Consider the following 25,916-nt stretch of genomic DNA (forward strand, 5'->3'; position numbering starts at 1 on the left):
TCAAAACATGGCAAGTCATCAATGTTTCTTTGCTGGTCAAGCACCCTCAGGCGCAAAACACCAGGGCATGGTGGTCTGCAATTTACATCTCAATTCCTCAAACTTTTATCCTTGAGGATTCCACTTGGAGAAGGGGTTTAGGGACCAATCATTTCTTTTGGTTAATTACCAAATACCAATGGCTGTATGATGGGACTATAACTCCTGATTGTCAGGAGACCAAGACAGCTGAACTTTGTTTATGCTCAAAGGACCTTGAGATCAAAAGGTACTCTCTTCCTTCCCAGACTCGTACCAGGCTTTTTGAGCTGTAAATTGCCTGATAGCCTTTTCACACCCATTGCACATCCGAGCTCCCCAACTGTCAGAATTTACAAATCAGATAACATCTTCTTCCTGCCCAAAGACAGGAGGCAATTTGATTCTCACTTCTAAAGACAGGGAGTCTGCAGTTAAAGAGACCAGACCTCTGTTTCCCAGAAATCCACAGCTTTACTCTCCCACAATTCCTCACGCCTACATGAACCAAAGTTTTAACATCCTAAGATTTCCCAACTTCACTACAAGGGGCATTAAAAATAGATGGAATGCTAGCCAGAACAGCTCTAAAATGCCATTCACACCAGAACACAAACTGGTCCCCTTATTTTAATGGAACTCAGGAAATACCGTATTTTTTGCTCTATAAGACTCACTTTTTCCCTCCTAAAAAGTAAGGGGGGATGTGTGTGCGTCTTATGGAGCAAATGCAGGCTGCGCAGCTATCCCAGAAGCCAGAACAGCAAGAGGGATTGCTGCTTTCACTGCGCAGCGATCCCTCTTGCTGTTCTGGCTTCTGAGATTCAGAATATTTTTTTCTTGTTTTCCTCCTCCAAAAACTAGGTGCGTCTTGTGGTCTGGTGTGTCCTATAGAGCGAAAAATATGGTACTTGGCTTGGGTTGGTCATCTGCCCCCACTGCCAGTTTGAGTGCCTTTAAGAACTGCATCTGCTGCATGAGCCTGTCGATTATGATCTGTCTCAAGGCCAAACTACATGTGGATTCCATCACACGGTTTGCCCATCATTTTTTTCTTGCAAAGGGCCAGTGTGTGTTCCTCAATCTGGATCAGAAACAATGGCATGGAGACGCTTAAAAAAAAGAGGACACAACTTTACTCCCTTTTGTGGTCCAGCTTCAGTAAAGGGGCTTTATGAGCGTGAGCTCCCACTTCAGATCTTTGCCTACCACATGCCCTAAAGGGGTGCAGCATGGCTTCATGTGGCTAATGTGTGAGTACAGTGGTACCTCGGCTTAAGAACTTAATTTGTTCTGGAGGTCCGTTCTTAACTGAAACTGAAACTGTTCTTAACCTGAAGCACCACTTTAGCTAATGGAGCCACTGCCACACCGCCGCTGAGCGATTTCTGTTCTCATCCTGAAGCAAAGTTCTTAACCCAAGGTACTATTTCTGGGTTAGCGGAGTCTGTACCCTGAAGCGTCTGTACCCTGAAGCGTATGTAACCTGAGGTACCACTGTATTGCAATACTGAACTAGTACCCAGTCCTTGTACTTCTTTGCAAGACATCTGGGAGATAAAAACCCAATTCCATAAGGTATTATGTATGGAACAAGGTTTCCTATGTGTGCTATATTTTACCTCAGTGTCTGATTTGTGTTTATCCTCCAGGACATTTTCAATCTCAATCTTCTCTACTGGTTTGTGCAAAGGAACTTGCGGTGGTTGTAAGATGGCAGGCCTTAAAACATCCCGTTGTACATTTGTTGAAGGAAGACCTTGCAGAATAGAGAGAAACAGGGATTTTGTAAAAAATGGTTATTTCTTGTCGCACACCCTTCTTGTACAAGGGTTTTTTAAAGTCACATGAACGAAGGAAAAACTAATCCTTCATTATGATAGTCATGCCAACTGAACTTCTGTCTTATTTTCACACTAGGAACATTGTAGCTAGGTCACAGAATCACGAGGCTATGCATATACAATATATTTGAATCACACATCCACTCTGGCTAAGAATCATGGGAACTGTAGTTTGTTAAGAGTTCTAGGAATTGTAGTTCTGTGAAGGGTAAACTACAATCCCCAAGATTATTTGGGGAGAATGTAATTAAATTGATGGTTTGTGCACTGCCATACAGTGGTACCTCGGGTTAAGTACTTAATTCGTTCCGGAGGTCCGTTCTTAACCTAAAACTGTCCTTAACCTGAAGCACCACTTTAGCTAATGGGGCCTCCTGCTGCTGCCGCGCTGCCGGAGCCCAATTTCTGTTCTTATCCTGAAGCAAATTTCTTAACCTGAAGCACTATTTCTGGGTTAGCGGAGTCTGTAACCTGAAGCGTATGTAACCCGAGGTACCACTGTAATTTGAAGGGTTTTCAGCAGAGTCTGGGTGGACACTTATTAGAGAAGCTGTAGTAGGAGGTTTCCTGCATGGGCATGCAGTTGAACTAGATGACCTTGAAGTGCCTTCTAACTCTATCGTAAGACTTTCTAGATTTTTGGAGGGAAGGTGGTTAAAAACATATTTTGCTCTTACATCTGTACACGAGAGCTGAAGCAAATTTTGCAAAATTTCAAAATCCCACATGAATGTAAAAACAAATAGGTCACAAATGGGGCGCATGGTATACATGGTAAATTGAGAGTTATATGATATGCCTGAACAATGGGTTTAAATGAGGCTCATAACACCCTGTCTGCACAATCTACAAGTCCTAGAAATTTCCTTCCAGTCTAGTTCCATGATCATCCACAAGCTAGGGGGCAGTGTGACATGCATGGCAGGATTTCATGTACAATAGAGGCTTTTCCATAGTAATGCCCTCTATTTCCTTCACTTCTAGTCCATATAAAGGGGCCTATGTAATAGCACCATATAATGGCTCCATTAAAGTGGTACCTATTTATCTACTTGCACTTTGACGTGCTTTCGAACTGCTAGGTTGGCAGGAGCAGGGACTGAGCAAAGGGAGCTCACCCCGTAGCTGGGATTCAAACCGCTGACCTTCTGATCGGCAAGTCCTAGGCTCTGTGGTTTAACCCACAGCGCCACCCGCGTCCCACAATGGTTCCATTACACTGTAATAACTGTACCTTTTTCTGTTTCTTTCACAGCAGTGTTCTTTTGTAGTAGCGCTGAGGTCATGAATATGTTATTCTTCTTTACTGCAAAACAGTGCAAAGTGTTTAGCTAAATTGGTTTTCCCCCCTCTTTTTGTTTATTTTGTACTGAGTTTTACCAGTGAGTCAAAACTCCCTCAAGCACTGACAAAATAATAAAAATAATTATACTGGCCTACTAAATCACTGTTTAGTCATACTTTAATTTACCTGGCTGGGGTGGTGGAAATGTTGGAAGGATGTTAAAGGAAGATGATCTTGCTGTTTTGGGGGAAAGCACATTTTCTGGAAACACAAGAAGCAAATCATAATTTTCCCCAAGGGTATTTTACACTTATAACTTAAGCAAATGTAATTATACCAGCATGTAAACACAATTATAGCACCATGTTTCTTTGATAAAAAAAACTTGGCAGATATATAGACTAAGGCAGACTTCCCAAACTTGGTACCTTCCATATATTTTTGATTCCAACTCCTATCAACTGCAGTCAGGGTGACCATCCACAATGGTCAGGGATGATGGAAATTTTATCCAAAACATCTGGAGGACACTTGGTAGGGGAAAGCTGAACTAAGCATGAGATTATTCTTACAGTTTCTGCCCTACAACCATTCACATCCCACTGTCGTCCATTTCAAGCTATGCTTAACTAAGTCCCTTTGAAACGAGTGGGAATTAAAACTTGCTGTTCAGCATTTAATTCCAACTGAGTGAGTACAATTTGAAACCAGGTAGAATAAGGGGTTTACTCTCAATGTACAATACAGTACTGGAAAGGGAAACGGGCTAAGAAGTCATACCTCTGTATGACTGGGAGTCGGAAGTTTGAAAAGAAAAAGACGACGATCTTGCACGTTTTCTGGAATAACCAGTGGAAACTAAAAGGGGGAAAAACACAGTACACATCATCATGCACTACAATTCCTTTCAACCTCAGCAATACAACAGCCCCAAGGAATCAAACCCAAGGCTACACAGTGTGACATAGTGGTTAGATTGTCAGACTAGGATGTGGGAGACCAAGGTTCAAATCCTCCCTCAGTGCACTGTGTTAAGTTGTGAGTGAACATATCAGACGACACAGCGATTCTTCAAACAGCTCTTGTTTATTCACAGGCCAGGACAGAACTGAACTGAAGGGTTCAGTCAGCCTGCTTATATAGAGCTCCAGTACAACGTAACTGTAACAATTTTCTAAAACTATCCAATCACTTAACGTCACTTTCGATCCCTTATTTGCATAACTATCTACAGTATCCCCCTGCTGGCCCAGGGTGAGAACTTCAGTACATAACACACTGGGTGACCTTGGGCCAGCCATTGCCTCTCAGCAGTCTAACGTACCTCACAGGGCTGTTTGGGGGATTAAATGAGAACCATGTATGAAACCTTGAGCTCCTTGGAGAAATAGGTGGGAAATAAATGCAATTAAAAAAACAACAATAAAGACTCTACAACCTGAAAAAAGAGACAAAGCACGTGCTTTCGTAACCCCCAAAAAATATTTAATACAATTTATTATTAAAATAAAAAAGATCCTTGCCACTTCCCCAGGTGGTAAGGACCTATGTGATCAGTCCTCTACGTGGAGAGAGGTGGGGCTGTTGTGGGGATTAAATGATGAGCAGGAGAACCGTGTATGTCACCTTGAGTTGCTTGGGGAGGGGAAATGGACTATAAATGCAGTAGTAAGTAAGTAAGTAAGTAAGTAAGTAAGTAAGTAAATAAATAATGCTGTCTTGTGATTGTCAGAAGATGGCTGATAAATCAAGGGTTCTCCCTAAACAAGGGTAGATTATCCTAGGATTACAAGTATATTTGAATAATTAAATTATAATTAAAATTTATTGCCTGTTGAGGAAGTTGTCCAAGAGAGAGCACACTCTTGTCCATATCCCACCGATGACTAAGATAATCACATGTCCAGGTTTGCAGAGGGCAGAGAACAGCCCTTTATTCAAAAGGCTGAATAAAACATGTTTTGTAGATATGGCTATTTTTTCATAGGAATGCAGGTGCTGGGTGTGCAGGGACCCTACTTCCAAAAAGGGGGGGGGGCAAGAATATATGCAGCTGCTTAGTCTCAGGTTTGATGCCATATCAGATTTGGTGCCAAACCAGAAGCAATACAGGTATTTATTGGCATGAAAAATCCTGAGGCAGAGGATTGAATCTAGGTGATGTGTTGGTGCCCTGGGTTGGTGACTAAGGTGAATACCTATCTGTTAAATAAAAACGATACTATGTACTTTACAACCAGTTGATGTTGGAAGCTTTCTTAACAACAAAAAAAGATTACATTAAAAATACATATATTGTTATTATTTTATTTTTAATAAAGTAATAATAATAATTTTTAAAATGTGCACCCCACCCTCAAGGCCATTATTTATCATAATTATCCAACTTTCCAAAAATCTAACACTTCTTGCGATGGTTTGATTCATTTCTGTTTTAACAATACAAATTCCACAAATAGTTTCCATATCTCCTCAAAGTCATTTCTCTTCCACATTCCCCTTCCTACTTTGACAGCGCACATTAATTTATCGTTAATCGCTATATCCCACACTTCTTTATACCACCCTTCTATTTGGAATCAACCTTGCTTTTCCCATTTCCTAGCTAGGATAATTCTTGCCGCCTGATTACCTTTTTCGGTCTTGCACACAGGGTCTTCTGCAGGCCTCTGGACAGAAAGAAAGAGTAGTCAGCCCTCAGTTGAGGATTGCCAGATGTCAGTTATTTTAAGAGAGACCCCTAGTTGGACAGTGATTTTTGCAGGCCATGGAAATATGTGTAACAAAATGCATAGCAGAAACTGAGGCTCAGTCTAGATCATGAACAGATGATGTTGGAGATCATCAGCCCCACCTCAGCGGCAAAAGTAGACAGGGCAACAAATGTGACTCTTAGCTACAGACTACAGTGGTACCTCAGGTTAAGAACTTAATTCGTTCCAGAGGTCCGTTCTTAACCTGAAACTGTTCTTAACCTGAAGCACCACTTTAGCTAATGGGGCCTCCCGCTGCCGCCACACGATTTCTGTTCTCATCCTGAAGCAAAGTTCTAAACCCGAGGTACTATTTATGGGTTAGCGGAGTCTGTAACCTGAAGCATCTATAACCCAAGGTACCACTGTATTTTCTACATGCACTCACACTTTCATCTGTCTCCTCCATCCAGACCAGCAAGAGACATTAACAGAGCTTAACAACATATTCTAGCCACACAAAAACACTCAGTGTGTAAAATACAGTCACCAAGGGGACATGGGCTGGGGAGAGGGGAGTGTCCTTGGAAGACGTCCAGGGGGCAGAGACCTCGAGGGTTGCATTTGCTCCCAAGACCTGAGATTCCCCACCGCTGCTCTGTATGCATTCAGAGTACAGTGGTACCTCGGGTTAAGAACTCGATTCGTTCCGGAGGTCCATTCTTAACCTGAAACTGCTCTTAACCTGAAGCACCACTTTAGCTAATAGGGCCTCCCACTGTTGCTGCGCCACTACCGCGCAATTTCTGTTCTCATCCTGAAGCAAAGTTCTTAACCCGAGGTACTATTTCTGGGTTAGCGGAGTCTGTAACCTGAAGCGTCTGTAACTCGAGGTACCACTGTGCAATCATACCTCAGGTTAAATATGCTTCAGGTTGAGCATTTTCAGGTTACTCTCCGTGGCGACCTGGAAGTAACAGAATGGGTTACTTCCGAGTTTCGCCGCTCGCGCATGCGCAGACGCTCAAAATGGCATCACACGCATGTGCGGAAGCGGCGAATCGCGACCCGCACATGCGCAGATATGAGTTGCGTTCACTTCAGGATGTGAACAGGGCTTCGGAACGCATCCCGTTCGCATCCAGAGGTACCACTGTAACTTCTAAACCAGGGGTAGGCAACCTAAGGCCCGTGGGCCGGATGCGGCCCAATCACCTTCTCAATCCAGCCCGTGGACGGTCTGGGAATCAGCGTGTTTTTACATGAGTAGAATGTGTCCTTTTATTTAAAATGCATCTCTGGGTTATTTGTGGGGCCTGCCTAGTTTTTTTACATGAGCAGAATGTGTCCTTTTATTTAAAATGTATCTCTGGGTTATTTGTGGGGCATAGGAATTTGTTCATTCCCCCCAAAAAATATATTCCGCCCCCCCCCCAAATTCTGAGGGATAGTGGACCACCCCCCTGCTGAAAACGTTTGCTGACCCCTGTTCTAAATTCTACTACTATGGCTGGGAACCCAGGTTTTCCAGGATTCCTGATTACACATCTGCCCCAGGTGCGTACAGATCTATCTATGAATGCAGGCTCTCTGCTGAACCCACATAGACCTGCTGCTGTGGTCCTGCGCCTCCCACCTTGTGCCCTGACTCACCCCAGATGTGTTGTCAGGAGAAATGCAAGAAGGGGAGGTTTCCATTCGTACCTTGCAAGGGCGTTCCTTCTTGAAAACAAATATGGGCTGTGCAATCACGGATCTGCCTTGGGAAAGAAGAAAGACTCCATATTAAACAGTGTGTGAATTCAAATAGTGTTTCCTTTTGCACTATACAAATATAACATGTTTTCGTTGATTTGGGATTTCTGAACAGAACTCAGCTATTCTGGGAACGCAATATTTCATCTTTTGACACCATGCCCTCTTCAAATCCACACCATTGCTTTTTCTGTTATCTTTGGGGATGCAGCTGTACTAGATGAAAATATGTATTTATTGTTGTGTACTTTTACCTTTGGGTCACGGGTGGCTCTGTGGGTTAAACCACAGAGTCTAGGACTTGCCGATCAGAAGGTCGGCGGTTCGAATCCCCACGACGGGGTAAGCTTCTGTTGCTTGGTCCCTGCTTCTGCCAACCTAGCAGTTCGAAAGCATGTAAAAGTGCAAGTAGATAAATAGGTACTGCTCCGGTGGGAAGGTAAACGGCGTTTCCGTGCACTGCTCTGGTTCGCCAGAAGTGGCTTAGTCCTGCTGGCCACATGACCCGGAAGCTGTATGCCGGCTCCCTCGGCCAATAAAGCGAGATGAGCACCGCAACCCCAGAGTCGTCCACGACTGGACCTAATGGTCAGGGGTCCCTTTACCTTCACCTTTTTACTTTTACCTTTGTATTCTCTAAAGCAGCTTTGTACTAGATGGGGGGAAAATGTGTTTATTGTTGTGTACTTTGATGTTTCTATTCTCCAAAACAGGTTTGGGACCTTTACCTAATGATAGGGACGGTTCTGGTAGCAGGAGCAGCTTAGGGGGTGCTCCAGTTGCCCCGTAATCACCTTGTTTCAACATAGGATGTGTGGTCTAATTCAGCCATTTGCCTGACTGGGGCCTCAGAAAGTGGCAGGGAAACAGCACCCAGAAACACATTTTACAACGACTTGTTCATCTTGAAGGACAAGTTGTGGCTCATCCTCTCAGCCTCAAAGAAAGGTGCCTTTGCCCCACCTGTGCAACATTAACATACATCTACCCAATCGTTTGGCTGTTTCTTGGCCCACCAGTTTCCTTTGCAATGGAAACCTGCACTTCAGCCTAAGTCCATTGTCTCTGGCTTCTGTTTGGGAGTGCGTCCCATGCATGCACCCTCATTTCATCCTCACCCCACGGCATGGGATGCCTGCACAAACGTCCAGTTTCCATGTCATACAAAACTATTCTATTTCAACATCATCTACAGGACCTTTTGCAGATACCATTTAAGCAGGTGATCCATTCAACACACTATAGAAGGGTCAGCAAACTTTATCAGCAGGGGGCCGGTCCACTGTCCCTCAGACCTTGTGGGAGGCCGGACTATATTTTGGAAAAAAATATGATTGAATTCCTATGCCCCACAAATAACCCAGAGATGCATTTTAAATAAAAGCACACATTCTACTCATGTAAAAACACGCTGATTCCCCGACCGTCTGTGGGCCAGATTTAGAAGGCGACTGGGTCGGATCCAGTGGCGTAGCGTGGGTTGTCAGCACCCGGGGCAAGGCAAGTAATTTGCGCCCCCTAACCCGTGGATTTGCGCCCCCTAACCCGTGGATTTGCCCTAACCCCAGATGTTGCGCCCGGTGCAGCCGGCCCCCCCTGCACCCCCCACGCTATGCCACTGGTCGGATCCTGCCCCAGGCCTTAATTTGCCTACCCATGCACTATAGGAATTGGGCCTTTAGTGTCCTGACACTTACCATGTGAAATTCTCTCCTGTTAAATGTTAGACAGGTCTAATACAGTCTGCATCTGTATTGGAACTATTTCCAGATGCTTTTAAGTGTATCAGTTAATGTTTTTGCTGCCCTGGGCCCCTACGGGAGGAAGGGCAGAATACAAATTTAATTAATAATGATAATGATAGTAAGTGTTGTTCTCAAATCAACAGCAAGCAATTTTAGGTGCTTCTCTTCATCTTCCTAAAAGTAACTTACTAGACGTAACGGCAGGGTTAAAACTGAGCAAGGATGCAATTATGGCCCATATACCCATCTTTAAACAAACCACAGTCTGGTTATATATGCAACTCTATTTAAAGAAAAGGAATAATGAACGATTTCTCCTGAGCTGTTAATGATTACAGCTCAGTCAAATTGCACAGAGGCAGAATTCTGCATGTGGAGGTAGTTATTGATAACTTAACCGCATGTTTAAAAAAACAGAGGTAGATTTGACTGTACCCCACAAAGGTATAATTTGTGAAGCCACCCCACAAGCTTGTATAATTTATTATGAGCATTGCTCAAGTGAAACTTATTAAAATATTCATCAATTCACCACACAGACAGTTAAGAAACTTTATATAGAGCTTGGCTTAGCTAGCACAACCATTTAATGTTGGAACATTCTGAAATAGTTGCCAAATACAGATTGGACACTTCCTTTCCAGGGTGTTTAAAAATATTTGTAAGATATAATTAATCTTTCAGTGTACAGTATATGTGTGCATATATGAATAGTCTCCAGAGTATCTGGGATCCTCCTTACAAAACCTATGCAATCAGATATATTCTGTTCTCATAAAACCAGCTGCAAAAATGTGTAATGGGTTGTTAATTATAACATGCCATACGAAATAATATTATAGCCCAATGGGGAAGTGACTATGCACAGCACTGCAGGAAAGCAATAAATCAGGCATTTGGTATTTGCCTATACATGCTCAACTGTGCGTAGAATTCAGACGTCCCATTTAATCAGATGGTAGAGTAATAATAATAATTTATTATTTATACTCTGCCCATCTGGCTGGGTTTCCCCAGCCACTCTGGACAGCTCCCAACAGAATATTAAAGACACGATAAAACATCTAACATTAAAAACTTCCCTAAACAGCGCTGCCTTCAGATGTCTTCTAAAAGTCAGATAGTTGCTTATTTCCTTGACATCAGATGGGAGGGCGTTCCACAGGGCGGGCACCACTACCAAGAAGGCCCTCTGCCTGGTTCCCTGTAACCTCACTTCTCGCAGTGAGGGAACCGCCAGAAGACCCTCGGAGCTGGACCTCAGTGTCTGGGATGAACTATGGGGGTGGAGATGCTCCTGCAGGTATACAGGACCAAGGCCGTTTAGGGCTTTAAAGGTCAACACCAACACTTTGAATTGTGCTCAGAAACGTACTGGGAGCCGATGTAGGTCTTTCAGGACTGGTGTTATATGGTTTAATCTTTCAGTGTACAGTATATGTGTGCATATATGAATAGTCTCCAGAGTATCTGGGATCCTCCTTACAAAACCTATGCAATCAAATATATTCTGTTCTCATAAAACCAGCCGCAAAAATGTGTAATGGGTTGTTAATTATAACATGCCATACGAAATAATATTATAGCCCAATGGGGAAGTGACTATGCACAGCACTGCAGGAAAGCAATAAATCAGGCATTTGGTATTTGCCTATACATGCTCAACTGTGCGTAGAATTCAGACGTCCCATTTAATCAGATGGTAGAGTAATAATAATAATAATTTATTATTTATACTCTGCCCATCTGGCTGGGTTTCCCCAGCCACTCTGGACAGCTCCCAACAGAATATTAAAGACACGATAAAACATCTAACATTAAAAACTTCCCTAAACAGCGCTGCCTTCAGATGTCTTCTAAAAGTCAGATAGTTGCTTATTTCCTTGACATCAGATGGGAGGGCGTTCCACAGGGCGGGCACCACTACCAAGAAGGCCCTCTGCCTGGTTCCCTGTAACCTCACTTCTCGCAGTGAGGGAACCGCCAGAAGACCCTCGGAGCTGGACCTCAGTGTCCGGGATGAACTATGGGGGTGGAGATGCTCCTGCAGGTATACAGGACCAAGGCCGTTTAGGGCTTTAAAGGTCAACACCAACACTTTGAATTGTGCTCAGAAACGTACTGGGAGCCGATGTAGGTCTTTCAGGACTGGTATTATATGGTTTCGGTGGCCACTCCCAGTCACCAGTCTAGCTGGTGGATTCTGGATTAGTTGTAGTTTCTGGGTCACTTTCAAAGGTAGCCCCACGTAGAGTCAGGAACAGTGTGTCAAGTGCATGACAAGGATGTTGAACTAGCTGGGCTTTTGGCGCCTGATCCAGGGAGGCTCATCTTATGGTCTTAAAAATCCCTTTGTTTTTGTTAGTATTAATATGTCGAAAAATCAGAAGGGAGCTTTCATTCTCATCTGCTCTTCCCATGACAAGTGCTTCTGCCGTGATCTAATATATAAGGCAGTCTGCATGTATACACACACTCTCAGATACTGTCTGGTCTCAGCCAAATGAAGGGAATCCTCTTCAATTTGTCAACCCACAAAGTTTTAAAGATCCTGCAGCAGGATGTAGGTGCTTCAGGATGAAACCTGAAGTACGTCCCTTAAACCCAAATGTCTGCGACATCAGTCCTTTTTATGTTCTCCGTAGCAGCTTGCATACTAATATCCAAACCACCATGACCTGGAGTAAAATAAAATCTTTTTTTTTTAATTAGTAGACATAAGTAGCTGAAGACGGTTAGAAATGGGTGGATCTGTCCATTTCAGTTTATCCTTTTTCCAATTTTAAGTTCCGTTTTCCGCATTTCCACATCACTCTGCATTTTTTAAAAGATCCATGTGAATTTAGTGTGAATTTCTCCTAATATACATACATTTTTTTTGCAAAGCAAAACATGTAGAAAATACTAATATAATGTATTTTCAACAATATGTGCAATTTAATGCACACCTTGCTCCGTGCGCCTATGCATTTTTAGATACATTACTTGGTTGCTTTGCAAAACTTCAGAGAAGAAGAAGTTCTGAAGGGTTTGTGTATTATTTTGCAAAGCGTGACTTCGGCGTGCTCTCCTTCAAATGCAACCCAAATCAAATTTCTCTACTGTGTCTACTTAGGCTAGAGCAGTTCTGGTGCAGCTCAAACTCAGCAGAGGGCAGTAGTGTCCAGCCCATTGCAGACGCCTTACAATTTTCTCATCTTTGACTGTAACCTTAAAACTAGAATGGGGAAGCTGCAGGGAACCTCCAGCTGCTGTTGGATTCCAACTCCAGTTTCCTCCAGCCAGCATGGAATGATATCCAGGGATGATGGGAGTTGGAGTCTGACAACATCTAGAGGTCTGCAGGCCCCCCAGGCTTACCTTCAAGGCTTACTAGCTTCATCATTCAGAGTTTTCTTTTAACAAGAACAAATTCTATCATCTCCCCCAGTGGTCTCTGCTTTCTTTAGGAAGGCTAAAGTTCAAGCATTAGATGGGACCACCCATTTTTATCATGGAAACGCAGAAACGCTTTAGCCTTGTGACTTTAAAACATATTGCACTAACGAAACAAAACAAAATAAAGGGAAGGAAAAAAAGGATGCGGGAAACCAAATAACAGACTCACTTTGGACAACCATGAGAGAATGACTGTTTACTAAAAGCTGGAAGGCCGTAGGAAGCTGGCAAGGATCAGAAATGTTCTGTGCCAGAATTAGGAGCAGGGGGAAACAAACTGTTGCAATAGCTGAAAGCTCAGATCTGGGAGGAACTGAGGGAGTGTTTCTGAGTGGCTGCATTTCTGACTGGCAGAAAAATCAGGAGACTAAGATATCACAGTATGTTGTAAACAGTAAAGGACTTATTCTAGTCAGGGTGGGTGGGAGGAAACACATATGTCTAGGGTAGCCACTTATATATTACTCCCAAAAGGAAATGTATTATCAAAACAGAGGGCACATTAAATGTTCATATGCTAACATGCATATTGGTGCAAATATAGAAACAGGGCCCCTCCAGACCACTGGTGTATTGTTGGTGCATTTTGCAACATATTCTTCACACAACGCATTAGTACATTAGTGGTGGATTTATTTTGCTTTATTTTTTGTGTGCTGTGATAACATCCCCAACGCCACCTCATTATTGCTGCCTGTAGCAGAACAAAAGTGGAACAAAAGTGAACCAAAAGATTTATGGTATAAAACGTGGCAGGGTCTCCGCAGGAAGCTATGGGATATGCACAGACTGGAAACGAAGCAGTGTGACCTTCCCAAAATTTCTGCAGGTGCAAAGTATATGGAAAGCAGTATCTGGTATGACCACCCCAGTAGCATCATGAGTGCAAATCATTTTGAATGCACACTAACAATGGCATCCGGTCCATGATTACTCTAATTTAGAAAGAAATGCAAAACATCTCACCACAGTGTGAGCAACTGAAACATGGCAGTAAACTGTTAGTTGTTTAGAGTATTATTATTGTGTATATATATTTTTAACAGCCAGGGAAAAGGAGAGGTGTTGTGGAATTTTCAACCCCAGGTGCCAAATTAAGTTGGCTGGCTTTGGGTACTGTGCACCTTTACCGGAAACAAGACTACCATTTGCAAACAGTCTTGGGCCAAGTCAGGAAACATACAGGCACAAACCTGCCGGCACATTTTATATTATAGTTAAAGCCCACATTCGCGAGCTCACAGAAGCATCAAGGTTATATAGGGTTGCCGAGGTAATATAGGGTTGGACATAGCCGGGATTTGGCCTTTGGAAGCAGGATTCAGCGGAAATTGATGCTATGTCCAGGAAAATCAGCGTTTTTTTGATATTTTGCAAAACAACAACAACTTTGCCCCAAAAAAGTTCAACAACTTTTGTGTCCAGATGTTCACTTTTTGAAATATGGCAACCCTAAAATAATTTTATAATTTTTACCCCGTAAGAAACAACAACAACCCAGTCTTGAGACAACCTAGCATGTAAGGAGGTGACCCCAGATGACCAAAACAGTGAGGCAAGTCCAATGCATCTATATCTATATGTACTGTGTTATCAGCTGATTCTCCCATGCAAATATTCCCACCCACACACCCACATGGCTATTTTCCTCTCCATTGGGCTTGCTTCTGTTTTCTAAACCTCGCTGACAGGGACACAAGAAGCTGATTTTTAATGAATCAGATTATTGGTCCATCTAGTTCGCCATTGTTTATACCAGGGGTAGCTAACCTGTTGCCTTCCAGATGTCATTGAACCACAATCCCTATCATTCCTAACCAATGGCCATACTGGCTGGGGGTGATGGGAACTGCAGTCCATCCATATCTGGAGGACACCATGTTGGCTCCCAGAGGTCTGGGAGGTGGCTCTCCAGCATTTCAGACATAGGTCTCTCCCAGCCATACCTGGAAATGCCCAGGATTTAAATTAAGACCATCTGCATGCAGAGCAAATGCTCTCCCACTGAGCTTCTACAGCAAGCATAGCCTTAATATGCATTTGGAGTGAATCTTTGTTCCAGAATGAGAACATCTCATGTGCATGGGGAGAAGAACAGCGCTTTAGTGATGGCTGCAGATTGAAACTAGGGTGGGACAGATGGAAGCAAATAGAAAGGACTGTTCTTCTAACAGTGCCAGCTCACTTGGCAGCCATCTGAGACTATCAGCCAGCTTTAAGGGAGGCAGAAGAGACACATGGCCTGATCTCTTCTGTTGACAAAAGCAGGAGTCGTCCACAAACAGGCACAGTCGCTCACAGAGGCACTCCACCCTACGAGGACCCATAGGCAGCAAAAGGCAGTGAACGAGGCAAAGGAAAGGGGTGGAGGCAAAGGATACAGGGGCTGCTCCTCCTAGTCCTCCTCCTCCTCCTCCTGAACAACAGCAGGACGCACACTCTCGGCAGGCTGGTTTCAAAACTGGTTGAGGCCGGATTGCTCCAGTCCTGAGCAGCTCAGCTACTTTGAGTGCAGGAGGCTGCTGGAAAAGTCTCTGCAGAAGCCTGCCAAATAGGCCGCCTCTGGCTGGTGGGACTGGAATAACCCACCCCTTTCTGCCAAAAGAAGACCAGATCTCGTAAATAAAGCCAGCCTTGTAAACAATCCTGGCATAACAGGGTTCTTGTTTTTTTTCTTCCTCCTCCTTCCTTTACATAAATATATTGTAGCAAGCACATTTTCTTTGGTTGCAGATTTCCCCAACCGGGTGCCTTCAAGTTGTTTAAAACTACAATACCCATCAGTGCCACTAAGGCTGGGGAAGGCTGCTTTAGCAGAGAATAAAGAGGAGTGCAATTTACACCTGTGCTGCTCAAATTCTCTCTCTCTCTCTCTCTCTCTCTCTCTCTCTCTCTCTCTGCATTCCTATTCTCCAAAAAACAAAGATCGTTTTCTCAGTACTTTGGGCATGGATCTCCCAGTCCAAGAGTAGCTCATCAAGAAACCTGCTTGCCTTTTTATTTTATAAAGTGTTTGGAAGACATGGCTATGTAGAGTTGTTTTAGTATGCTTTTTGGGGGCATGAGCTGTTTTATCTTGGTTTTATATTAATTTTATTAGTGATTTGTTAGCCTGGTTTATACATAGCACTAAGCCAGGGTTTCCCAACCTTGGGTCTCCAGCTGTTTTTGGACTACAGTTCCCATCATCCCTGACCACTGGTCCCACTAGATAGGGATGATGGGAGTTGTAGTCTAAAAAAACAGGTGGAGACCCAAGCAGTGGTGTAGCGTGGGTTGTCAGCACCCGGGGCAAGGCAAGTAATTTGCGCCCCCTAACCCGTGGATTTGCGCCCCCTAACCCATGGATTTGCCCTAACCCCAGATGTTGCGCCCGGTGCGGCCCGCCCCCCCTGCACCCCCCACGCTACGCCACTGGACCCAAGTTTAGGAAACCCTGCACTAAACCCAACTTCCACCAGCCTCAACCAATATGGCTAATGGTCAAGGATGGTTGGAGTTGTGGTCAAGCAACATCTGGAGGAGCACAGGCTCCACATCCCTGGTTTAAGCTATTCCTCCACTTGTGCCCAACCTCTGTATTTGTAAACATTACAAAATTCTACTAAGCCTCCAGTGACTTCCTTCCACAGGAACCAAACTCAGGATAAGTGCTGTTTGACCCTGAAACTATTCAGTATTTGGTATAGGGAGGGGATGGAATTTGGTTCACCTTGCCTTTAAAGGTGATTGCACACTTTAATGAATCACACTTTTACGAATTTTGCAATGCAGTTCTGCAACTAAGAATTGCATACCAAAAAGCATGTACTGGGGTGGTGTGCATATAAATGCATATATTAGTAAAAATAATGTACACAAATGCATTTATATTAGGGGAAGTTGTTTGCAAAATGTGTATATTTGTTAAAACTAAATACAAAAGAAAACCTTATTGCGAGGAACTTGCACTACAATGCTGTTGAATTTCCATAAGTATTTTTTTTTTTAAGCAACCACAGAAATTTCTGCAGAAATATGTGGAACTGAATTTACAATTGGGGAAATGAGAAACTGAAAGAACAGAAAATTGAACAGTCCTCCTTGTAGAAGTGGGCTGAGTGTCACAATATGTTACATATTGAGAGCTGGGGTTGCTCACAGCAGCTAAACTGCTTTCTTTGGCATCTCTCGTGGTGACCGCGGTGTGCGTTCCAGCTGTTAGTAAGAACAGTGCCGGAGTTCAAGCATGTTAAGGGTTTGTTAAACTGAAGCAGCTGTTCATGAATTTGGTCCAGTCCACAAGAATATTGGGCTGAAGACCCTAGCATGACACAGCTATGGTGAGGGAGCAGTGCTTAAATGATACAGCGGCCAAGGTGGTGCATGGCCCCCTCAGCTACTGTTTTCAATAAAGTTGCATGGGGTGTGGAGTTAGTGGGTTTCATTTAGTGTTCCCTACCTATCTCCCAAAAGGGACGCGGGTGGCGCTGTGGGTTAAACCACAGAGCCTAGGACTTGCCGATCAGAAGGTCGGGGGTTCGAATCCCTGCAACAGGGTGAGCTCCTGTTGCTCGGTCCCTGCTCCTGCCAACCTAGCAGTTCAAAAGCACATCAAAGTGCAAGTAGATAAATAGGTACCGCTCTGGTGGGAAGGTAAACGGCGTTTCCGTGCGCTGCTCTGGTTTGCCAGAGGCGGCTTAGTCATGCTGGCCACATTACCCGGAAGCTGTATGCCAGCTCCCTTGGCCAATAAAGTGAGATGAGCGCCGCAACCCCAAAGTCGTCCATGACTGGACCTCATGGTTAGGGGTCCCTTTACCTTTACCTTATCTATCTCCCCCTATAACTCAAGCACTGTAATGGAGATCTGAAAGCAGATTAAAGAAGAATGGATAAGAAGTGCCCACTAGACCTTGGAGCCCTAAGATCAGAGGTGAGCCAAACACTGATTTAAAATTTCCTTTAGCCTATATACTTGTGCTCGTCTTTTGTTGAACAGTCCCCAGTTCTGGAAGCTGGGTAGATTAGCCATGTGCCATACTTCACAGAGGAAAAGCCCTGTATTTGAAAGGATGTTGGGTCCAGCCTAGACATAAAAAACTTTAAGAAGAGAGAGTAAGTTGCCTATCAACATTTAACACCTGGAGAGCAAGCAGCCAACCTGAACTACTACTACTACTACTACTACTAATAATAATAATAATTTATTATTTCTACCCCACCCATTTGTCTGGGTTTCCCCAGCCACTCTGGGCGGCTTCCAACAGAAGGTTAAAAATATATTAAACTAGGATGAGATATTGCTATTTTAATTACAGAAATTATTGATAAAGTTGCACCTAAACATCCATATTAGCAGATATCTTATGCAGATCTGTCTCCTTTTTTTTGGCAATGAATTGCCTCTTTTATTAGGGTAAGGAAGGGGCCACCCTCAATGCCATCTGGGCAGAATCTTACCATTCCACTTGCACAATTGAACTTCTCCCCTCTTTCCCCCTGTGGCTACCCCAGGCGCTCCCCAGATCTGCTCCAGATGGTTGAGGGAATCTCTAGAGCACATTTAGGGGCACACAGGGAGTGGAGAGGGGGAGAACATCGTGCAAGCAGAAATCCTTGCATTGACAAAACTTTCTCATTAGAACTACACTGGATCCCTCCCAATGTCCTTTGTTTGGTAGCCAGCATGAGAGGCTGCAATGCTTGCAAATGGCATGTCCTACTATGCCTCCACTCCTAAGCTATCAGGTTCCTTTCTGGTTCTGTCCCAGATCAACCAGGTTCTTCCAGCCTCTACCCAGAACCTACCAAATCTTGCCTTGGCTCCAGTGTTCCACCTATCCCGGCCTTATCCACCAGGTTTCCCCAAACACTGGGTTTTGTTTTTTTGAAAACAAAAAAAAAATGGAAATCATTCAGCCCAATGGCCGACACAGGCTTCCTACCAGCTTCACAGATGAAATAACAGACACATGCATCAGCAAATCAAATGCTGATTCAGCCATCACTTTTGCCAGCTCACTCACTTTGGAGAGGTAGCTTTTGGATATCACAGCTGCCAACCAATCGACATCATCCATAGCTGACTTCTGATGCAAATATGTGGAGCTGGCTTTTTCAGAGCTTGACCTTACCTTTCAGAGGAAAGGTATTTCAAGTGGGGACACTTCCAAATGAGCTGCCATGCGATAAAAATCGAGCATCTTTTCCCCCACCCATAAACACATTTACTAGTAAGCCACACACTTCAATAGAGCTTGCTTCTGAGTACATGGTGCATAGGATCACAGCCTTAGGATCAGAGAGGTACATTGTTTTCGTTCATCTGCTTCATGAAGCTCTGGTGTATGGTTGTCAGGAAAAATAGTTTGCTTTCTAGGCACACGTCCCGGTGGTTTTCCACTCGCCCAACTCCTTTCCAAGGGGAAACTTGCTCTTTAGCAATAGATCGGAACAAATGGCAATCTAAGGGAAACTGGAATTGCCTTTTGCTCAAACTGAGCACTAAAGAGCAGTTTTCCCCCAGGGACATCAGGGGAAGTGTAGATAAGCCCATATTTAGCATTCTGTTCAATGCATGCTACTTTGTTTGGTCTAATAGTGGTGCCTTTCTTTATCTTTTTAAATTAAAGATAGTAAGAAATAACACTAAACTTTTCAACATTTCAGTTTTGAAACTAAGCTGGTTGCGATGTATTCATGGCCTGCTTTGATGACTGAATTTTTAATATATTTCACCTTAGTGTTCTGCTGCTGCTGCTGCTGAGTTTATTTCCCCTCCCCCTATTAATTTTTGTGCTTATGGTTTTATGTAAACCGCCACAGCCATCAAATGGCAAGGTATATATGTATAAAATAAATACAGAGCTACTCATTAATTTCCAGTCTACACTTGAAATACTCTCATAAATTGATTACAATTTATAACCATCTTGGTTCCGTTCCCATTCAGCTTGTAGAGAAGCCATCCCCTTTTCAAAAATAGCTCTGATTACTTTTACATTTAGCAGGTATTCAGGCACTTTAGTGCATTAGCTGCTGGCAGTTTGTGAAATAGTATATGTTTAGCTTGTTTTACCGACACCTACATTGTTGCCAAGAATCTCACTAAAGCCTTTGAGCTGAAAGCACGACTTGCCTAAACCTGTAGCGACATAGACAATAGGGTTTATTTTAGAGATGGTAATTAAACTTATCGCAAGGTAAAGACTATTATTACTTCTCATTCATGTGTGACTACACTATTGATTACATCATATATTGTAACTTTATATTGTAAGGGACATTTAGGGTTGCTAGACCAAAACGTCAAAAATATGGCACGATTGGAATACAATGCAACTGAAATAAAGGACATTTATTGGGTTCGGAAGCTTGGTGCAGCTTTGAAATAGCCTTCTTTAACCTGGGGTACCCTAGATGTTGTTGCACTACAACTCCCATCATTCCTGGGCATCAAATCCAAAAGTTAGGGATGATGGCAGTTGTAGTCCAACAACATTTGGGGAAGGTGAAGGTTGAAGAGCAACTATGACATTATTTTTAAAGCATACTTTAAAAATTTGATGCGAAAGAATTTAGATCCTTCAGCATGAAAACCCTAATAATTAATATAGAAAGAGATATGCTGCAATATATGATGAAATTTGCAGTATAGTCACACTTGGCAGGCAACGAACACTGTCAACTGCAATGCTTAATGAAGTGTTTGGGAGAACAGGTCGTCTTCTAACGATTGGAGATATTTTTGGATGCTGCATCAGAACATCATCATTTAATCAGAGGCGCTCTGACAGCACAAACTGGGCCACTAGATCACAGAGTTCATGCCAGACATGAAACAGGGAAGACTCTGACATCTACAGGATCACTAGGACTTTAACTTTGACCTTGCATTGCAGCTTATCATGTCCTGCTGAGAGATCTCAAATATATACTATAACGAGGCACCATAAGTCTAGAAAAAGTTGGCACCATGCAATTGGTCCCAAGCATCATCAAACAATTAGGGAGCCAAAATATTCTATCATTGCACAAATCACAGTGAGCTTTATAGCCAAGAGAAATTTAAAGCTGAGTGTCACTGTGTCTAGTCTGAGACCCTACCTTCTGCACTATACTGGTTTTCATCTTAGTGCAACTGGGCTATTCTTCCTTATCTGTGAACTCCATTGGGTATCTTTGGGCTAACCGCCATCTCTCTGCCTAAACTACCTCACAGGGTTGTTGTGGATATCCAACCTATGCTGTTCTAAACACCTTGGAAGAGAAGGAAAAAACATACTGTATTTAGCAGTACAATCATAAATTGGCACATGCGCTGCAAAATATCTAGGACATTTTAGAAGACATCTTTTAGAAGACATCTGAAGGCAGCCCTGTTTAGGGAAGCTTTTAATGTTTGGTGCATTACTGTATATTAATATTTTGTTGGAAGACGCCCAGAGTGGCTGGGGAAATAAATTATTATTATTATTATTATTATTATTATTATTATTATTATTATTATTTAATAGAAGTTGGTGCTTGGCAATGATGAAAGAATGGCAGTCTGAACAGAACAGATTAACATTTGAAGAGGCAGAAAAATCTTCTGAGCAAATGTCAATTTCCCTGACATAGCAAAATGGATTGAGGGGTTCACAGAAAACGGGCAATGCTAATCCATAAGGTGTTTAAACGAAAAAGAGCTGGAAAAAAAGATTACCGTATATCCGTCCTCTTTGAATTTCCATTGTTAAGCACTTTCCACATAGATAACTGTATTTCTGGCTGTTAAAAACAGACTCTACTAATCTCATTATCCTAATTAGAAGAGAATCAGAAGAATGTCACGTTTCAATTTTTAAGGCATCTAGTTCTTGTTGTTGTTGAAGAGGTTGCAATGGTGCAGATGGTGACTCAAAACCATAAACCTATTGGCACTTTAGAGGTTCCCAACGTTCCATTTTATTCCTTGTCCACTGATCAAGTTTTTTTTTATTTAAAAAAAATCACTTTCACTGGAAAAAAATACAAGAAGCAACACAAATCATGCAAATGCATGTGTAGTTTATTCAAGAACCAAAGAGGTGCAGCAGGTGGAGATGAGCTGGAATGTGAAAGGTCAAGCGTCAAAACCCCACTCAGGCATAAAACTGATTGAGTAGCCTTGGGCAAGCCATAATACGCAAACCATGATCTTTAGAGTATTCCCATTACACCAGATCATGCCTGTGGCTTGTGGCAACTTATTACTGGTCCATCTAGCACAGTATTATTTGTATTGACCGTCAGTAGATTTCATGGGTTTCTGAAGTTTTCCCTAGCCCTTCCTGGAGATGCTGGCAGTTGAAACTGGGTACTTCTGGTGTGCACAGTTTGTGCTCAGTTACTGAAATACAACCTTTTCAGTGGAAAGATGATTGATATAATTTATAGATAAATAAAGCAAGCTATCTCTCAAAGTAACTTGAGGACTGAAAGTCAGGGTTGCCCTGTTGGATAAATGAAACTGCAAAAGTATACAGGGCTAAATTAGTCAACATCAAACACTTTTAAATCCTATTGATTTCAATGGAAGAGTTAAGCATGGACTCCAGTCAGGAAGAAACCATCACCCTCAATGCAATGAGAGCACAGCATACTCTTCTAATCTGAGTTAAGGTGCACAGGATTTCACCCTAAATCACTGGAATAAATGGGTTCTAAAAATGTTTAACTTTGGCTTTGCTATGTAGGCAAGCATAACCATAATCCAAATAGTGTTCACGTTAGTATATGTAATCTCCATAGTTTATTACGAGTACAAGGTATGATATTTATTTCTGCACAATCTGATTGTGATGGTCATCATTGAAGTATTGAAGTATTTGCCTTGTGAAAGCACACAAGGCTTGAGCTGCAAATGGGGGAAAAAGTCATTTTAAACAATTGAAAAAATAAAATGCTTACCTTCATCTTTGTGTTTACTGTTGTCCAGCGTGTGGAACATGTACACGTTCGTTGTGGCCTCAGCTACTTGGTTCATGGTCCATGTGTCACTGGGATCTCTTCTTTTGATGAAATGAGACAATTGAGACCTGTACTCCATGCAGGAAGCACCTATTCCTGCACACAAGTCATTTACCCTACTTGCAGGAATTTGCTGATTCCTCATCACTGAAGTCCATAGAGCTTTGCAAATGCAGCTGACAGAACACTGAAAAGATAAGACTTATTTTCTCACCCTCTAAAAGCGGTGGCTGCAGCTTCCCAAGTAAGTAGCTGGCCAGATGTAACTTTGTGCAGTCGTCAGTGATGCTGCAACCTTCTCCAGAATCCCAAAGCAGCTTCTTGCAATTGAACGTTTAAAAAATAATAAAGCAACTTTAAAGGGCTGGGGGAGTGTCGCAGTTCATAGGAGAGCAAGCTGCTCGCTCAGCAAGGTCTGCGCTTGCTGTTTCTGACAGCTCAGACTAGAGTACTTAAGAGAGAGGCAGAACTCTGGGAGGGGATATGTAAAGCCACGAAGATTAACATAAAGAGGGTGGGCCAGTAGGGAGACTTAGATTTCCTCTGCCCGGGATTTACCAGTGGTGAAGTGGGAGATCAGCTTTCTTGTTCTCTCAGCTGCAGATTTGATAGAGGAACGCCTTTGAAATTAATAGGGTTTCCTGGTTCCTTGCTTGTTGGAATTACTATAGTAAAATAATTGTGCATTCTGAAAAGGGAGGGCTTGGGCAAAGCTAATAACGTACAGGAACATTTGAAAACAAAATACCGTATTTTTTGCTCTATAAGACTCACTTTTTCCCTCCTAAAAAGTAAAGGGAAATGCGTGTGCGTCTTACGGAGCGAATGCAGGCTGCGCAGCTATCCCAGAAGCCAGAACAGCAAGAGGGATTGCTGCTTTCACTGTGCAGCGATCCCTCTTGCTGTTCTGGCTTCTGAGATTCAGAATATTTTTTTTCTTGTTTTCCTCCTCCAAAAACTAGGTGCGTCTTGTGGTCTGGTGTGTCTTATAGAGCGAAAAATACGGTACACACCCTCCAACCTTTTTCAGATATAATAGGAATATACACTCAGAACTCACCTAAGTGTACCATGTTTACAGATTGCTAACAGTTCTGCTTCATCTATGGGCTGTTCCAGACTTTGTTCTTGCACCATGCCTAGAAAGCGCAGTTTCCCACTTATCCTGCACTTTCTGGACACACGTCTAAGCAGTTTTACCTTTGCCCCACCACTCTCCCCCAGAAAACTCACGATAAATCACAGCAGACATCAATCCACAGAAAACCCGGCTGACATTTGCTCCAATTCAGCTGGAGGATTGTGTTTCGGGAAGCTCCCTTGAAGGCTTGAATAGCTCTTGTTTGCTCTGGATTCGGAGCAACTGAATATTTCAGTCGCAGGTGATGCAGCTGAGCAGACCACTGTAGCAGGTCAGGGAAGAAAAGATTCCTCTCTTCTTCCATGGCCAGCTTATCGTGAGTTTTCTGGGGAAAAGTGGAATGGAAGAGGCAGGAGGGGCCTGGGAAAGGGGTGTGGCCTGGGATCAGTACCTGGGGTTTAGAGGCCAGGTGTTCCTCACACCTGGAAGGTGTCAGAACAGGAAGATGCAGGGGCATAAACATTGAAGTAGCTTTGAACATCACCAATTTCATTTTATTCCTCTAGGAGCAAAGGAAAGCTCTGTCACTTTGAGCAGTATTGTTATTATTTTATTTAGCCCCAGCCACTCTGTATGCTTTACTAAACGGCAGGGTGATTATCTAGAAGATGCCAACCAAGCATCTGATTTTCAACACCTCATTTATTGCTTCCAAATCTGACCCAGTGATATTTACTTGCACACAAGTGAAGGGTACTCTAGTTACTGAGGTTGCTCAGTTTAACGTAAGAGTGTTTTGAAAAATAGCACGGATGCCTCGGCTAAAAGGAAGCCAAGGAAAAACTAGGTTGAGTCTTGACAGGAAAAGTAGTCAACATTCCTGTTGTTTTACATGTTTTTAAATATGCTATTTTATATTTAATTGCATTGTTTTATCGCTTTCATGTTTGCCATCCTGGGCTCCTTTGCGAGAAAGGGCATGTGGCGTTCGTACAAAGCCCCTGTCGTTTCACAGACTATTGACCTGTACACCACTATTTTATTCTTCCGCTGCCACCAATTTTGTGGGGGGAAACCCATTGAAGTACTGAGTCTCAGTCAGGAAGAGTTAACAATGAAGATTAAAGTTTATTTCAAAACAAACAGTTTTTAAAATATATTCGAAATGCTGTCATTCTATTCCCTCTCAGTCTTGTCCCTGTCTCTAACTCATTCTGACTCCTCTTTCTCCCCTCCCAAAAGAACCAACAGAACTAACTGTCAAAACCTCTGGGCTGAGCCTCAAAATCAGGTAGGCTCCACCTCCGGGCTTTCTTATTGGTCACCCTATTAACCCTTTCTCTCCCCCAATACAAACGTATCCCCGAAGAATAGGCAAACACCACAGGGCAAGATATAGATATTTGTTATTATGGGTTGCCTCCAACTAACTTATAGCCCCACTGAAAATTAATGGGCTTTAATCATGTCCATTCATTTCAGCAGGTCTGCTCTAAGTAGGACTTACCCATGTGATACAAACCCATGGGTACAAAATGCCATGTTACAATTTAGCAAGACAATTGACCTAGGCAAGAAAGTTGGTGGAAGGAGGGAAACACAGCTTCAAATCTACTTATTTTATTGCATTTCTTGTTGTTGTCGTTTAGTCGTGTCCGACTCTTTGTGACCCCATGGACCAGAGCACACCAGGCACCCCTGTCTTCCACTGCCTCCCGCAGTTTGGTCAGACTTATGTTTGTAGCTTCGAGAACACCGTCCAACCATCTTGTCCTCTGTCGTCCCCTTCTCCTTGTGCCCTCCATCTTTCCCAACATCAGGGTCTTTTCCAGGGAGTCTTCTCTTCTCATGAGGTGGCCAAAGTATTGGAGCCCCAGCTTCAGGATCTGTCCTTCCAGTGAGCACTCAGGGCTGATTTCCTTCAGAATGGAGAGGTTTGATCTTCTTGCAGTCCATGGGACTCTCAAGAGTCTCCTCCAGCACCATAATTCAAAAGCACCAATTCTTCGGCGATCAGAAATTGTATTTCTACCTTTCTCCAAAAGGAACCCAAGCAATCAGAATCCAGGAAGATGCCAGATA

At 43.0% G+C, this 25,916-nt stretch overlaps 1 protein-coding gene across 11 annotated transcripts in view; it reads right to left on the reverse strand.

Annotated features, from left to right (window-relative positions):
• RANBP3L (RAN binding protein 3 like) overlaps positions 1-23,207 on the reverse strand; it is a 48,754-nt gene extending 25,547 nt beyond the window's left edge. For 2 of the 11 annotated variants that reach the window (XR_014539552.1, XR_014539555.1), the window contains exons 1-7: positions 22,694-23,206; positions 7,545-7,600; positions 5,780-5,816; positions 3,928-4,005; positions 3,334-3,408; positions 3,097-3,168; positions 1,641-1,777 (exon numbers count right to left, since the gene is read on the reverse strand). Coding sequence is in view for 5 of the 11 variants with exons in the window: in XM_083575719.1 (XP_083431845.1) it covers positions 1,641-1,777; positions 3,097-3,168; positions 3,334-3,408; positions 3,928-4,005; positions 5,780-5,816; positions 7,494-7,600; positions 22,694-22,898 (711 nt within the window). In the remaining 6 variants the exon portion in view is untranslated. Of the gene's footprint in view, positions 1-1,640; positions 1,778-3,096; positions 3,169-3,333; positions 3,409-3,927; positions 4,006-5,779; positions 5,817-7,493; positions 7,601-22,693 lie in introns of all 11 variants that reach the window. The other 9 variants (XR_014539553.1, XM_083575719.1, XR_014539554.1 and 6 more) reach the window with 7 other exon arrangements.
• Positions 23,208-25,916: the final 2,709 nt, after the last annotated feature.

This window comes from Podarcis filfolensis (genome assembly GCF_964270895.1).
Source record: "Podarcis filfolensis genome assembly, chromosome: 11".
Lineage (NCBI taxonomy): Eukaryota > Metazoa > Chordata > Lepidosauria > Squamata > Lacertidae > Podarcis > Podarcis filfolensis.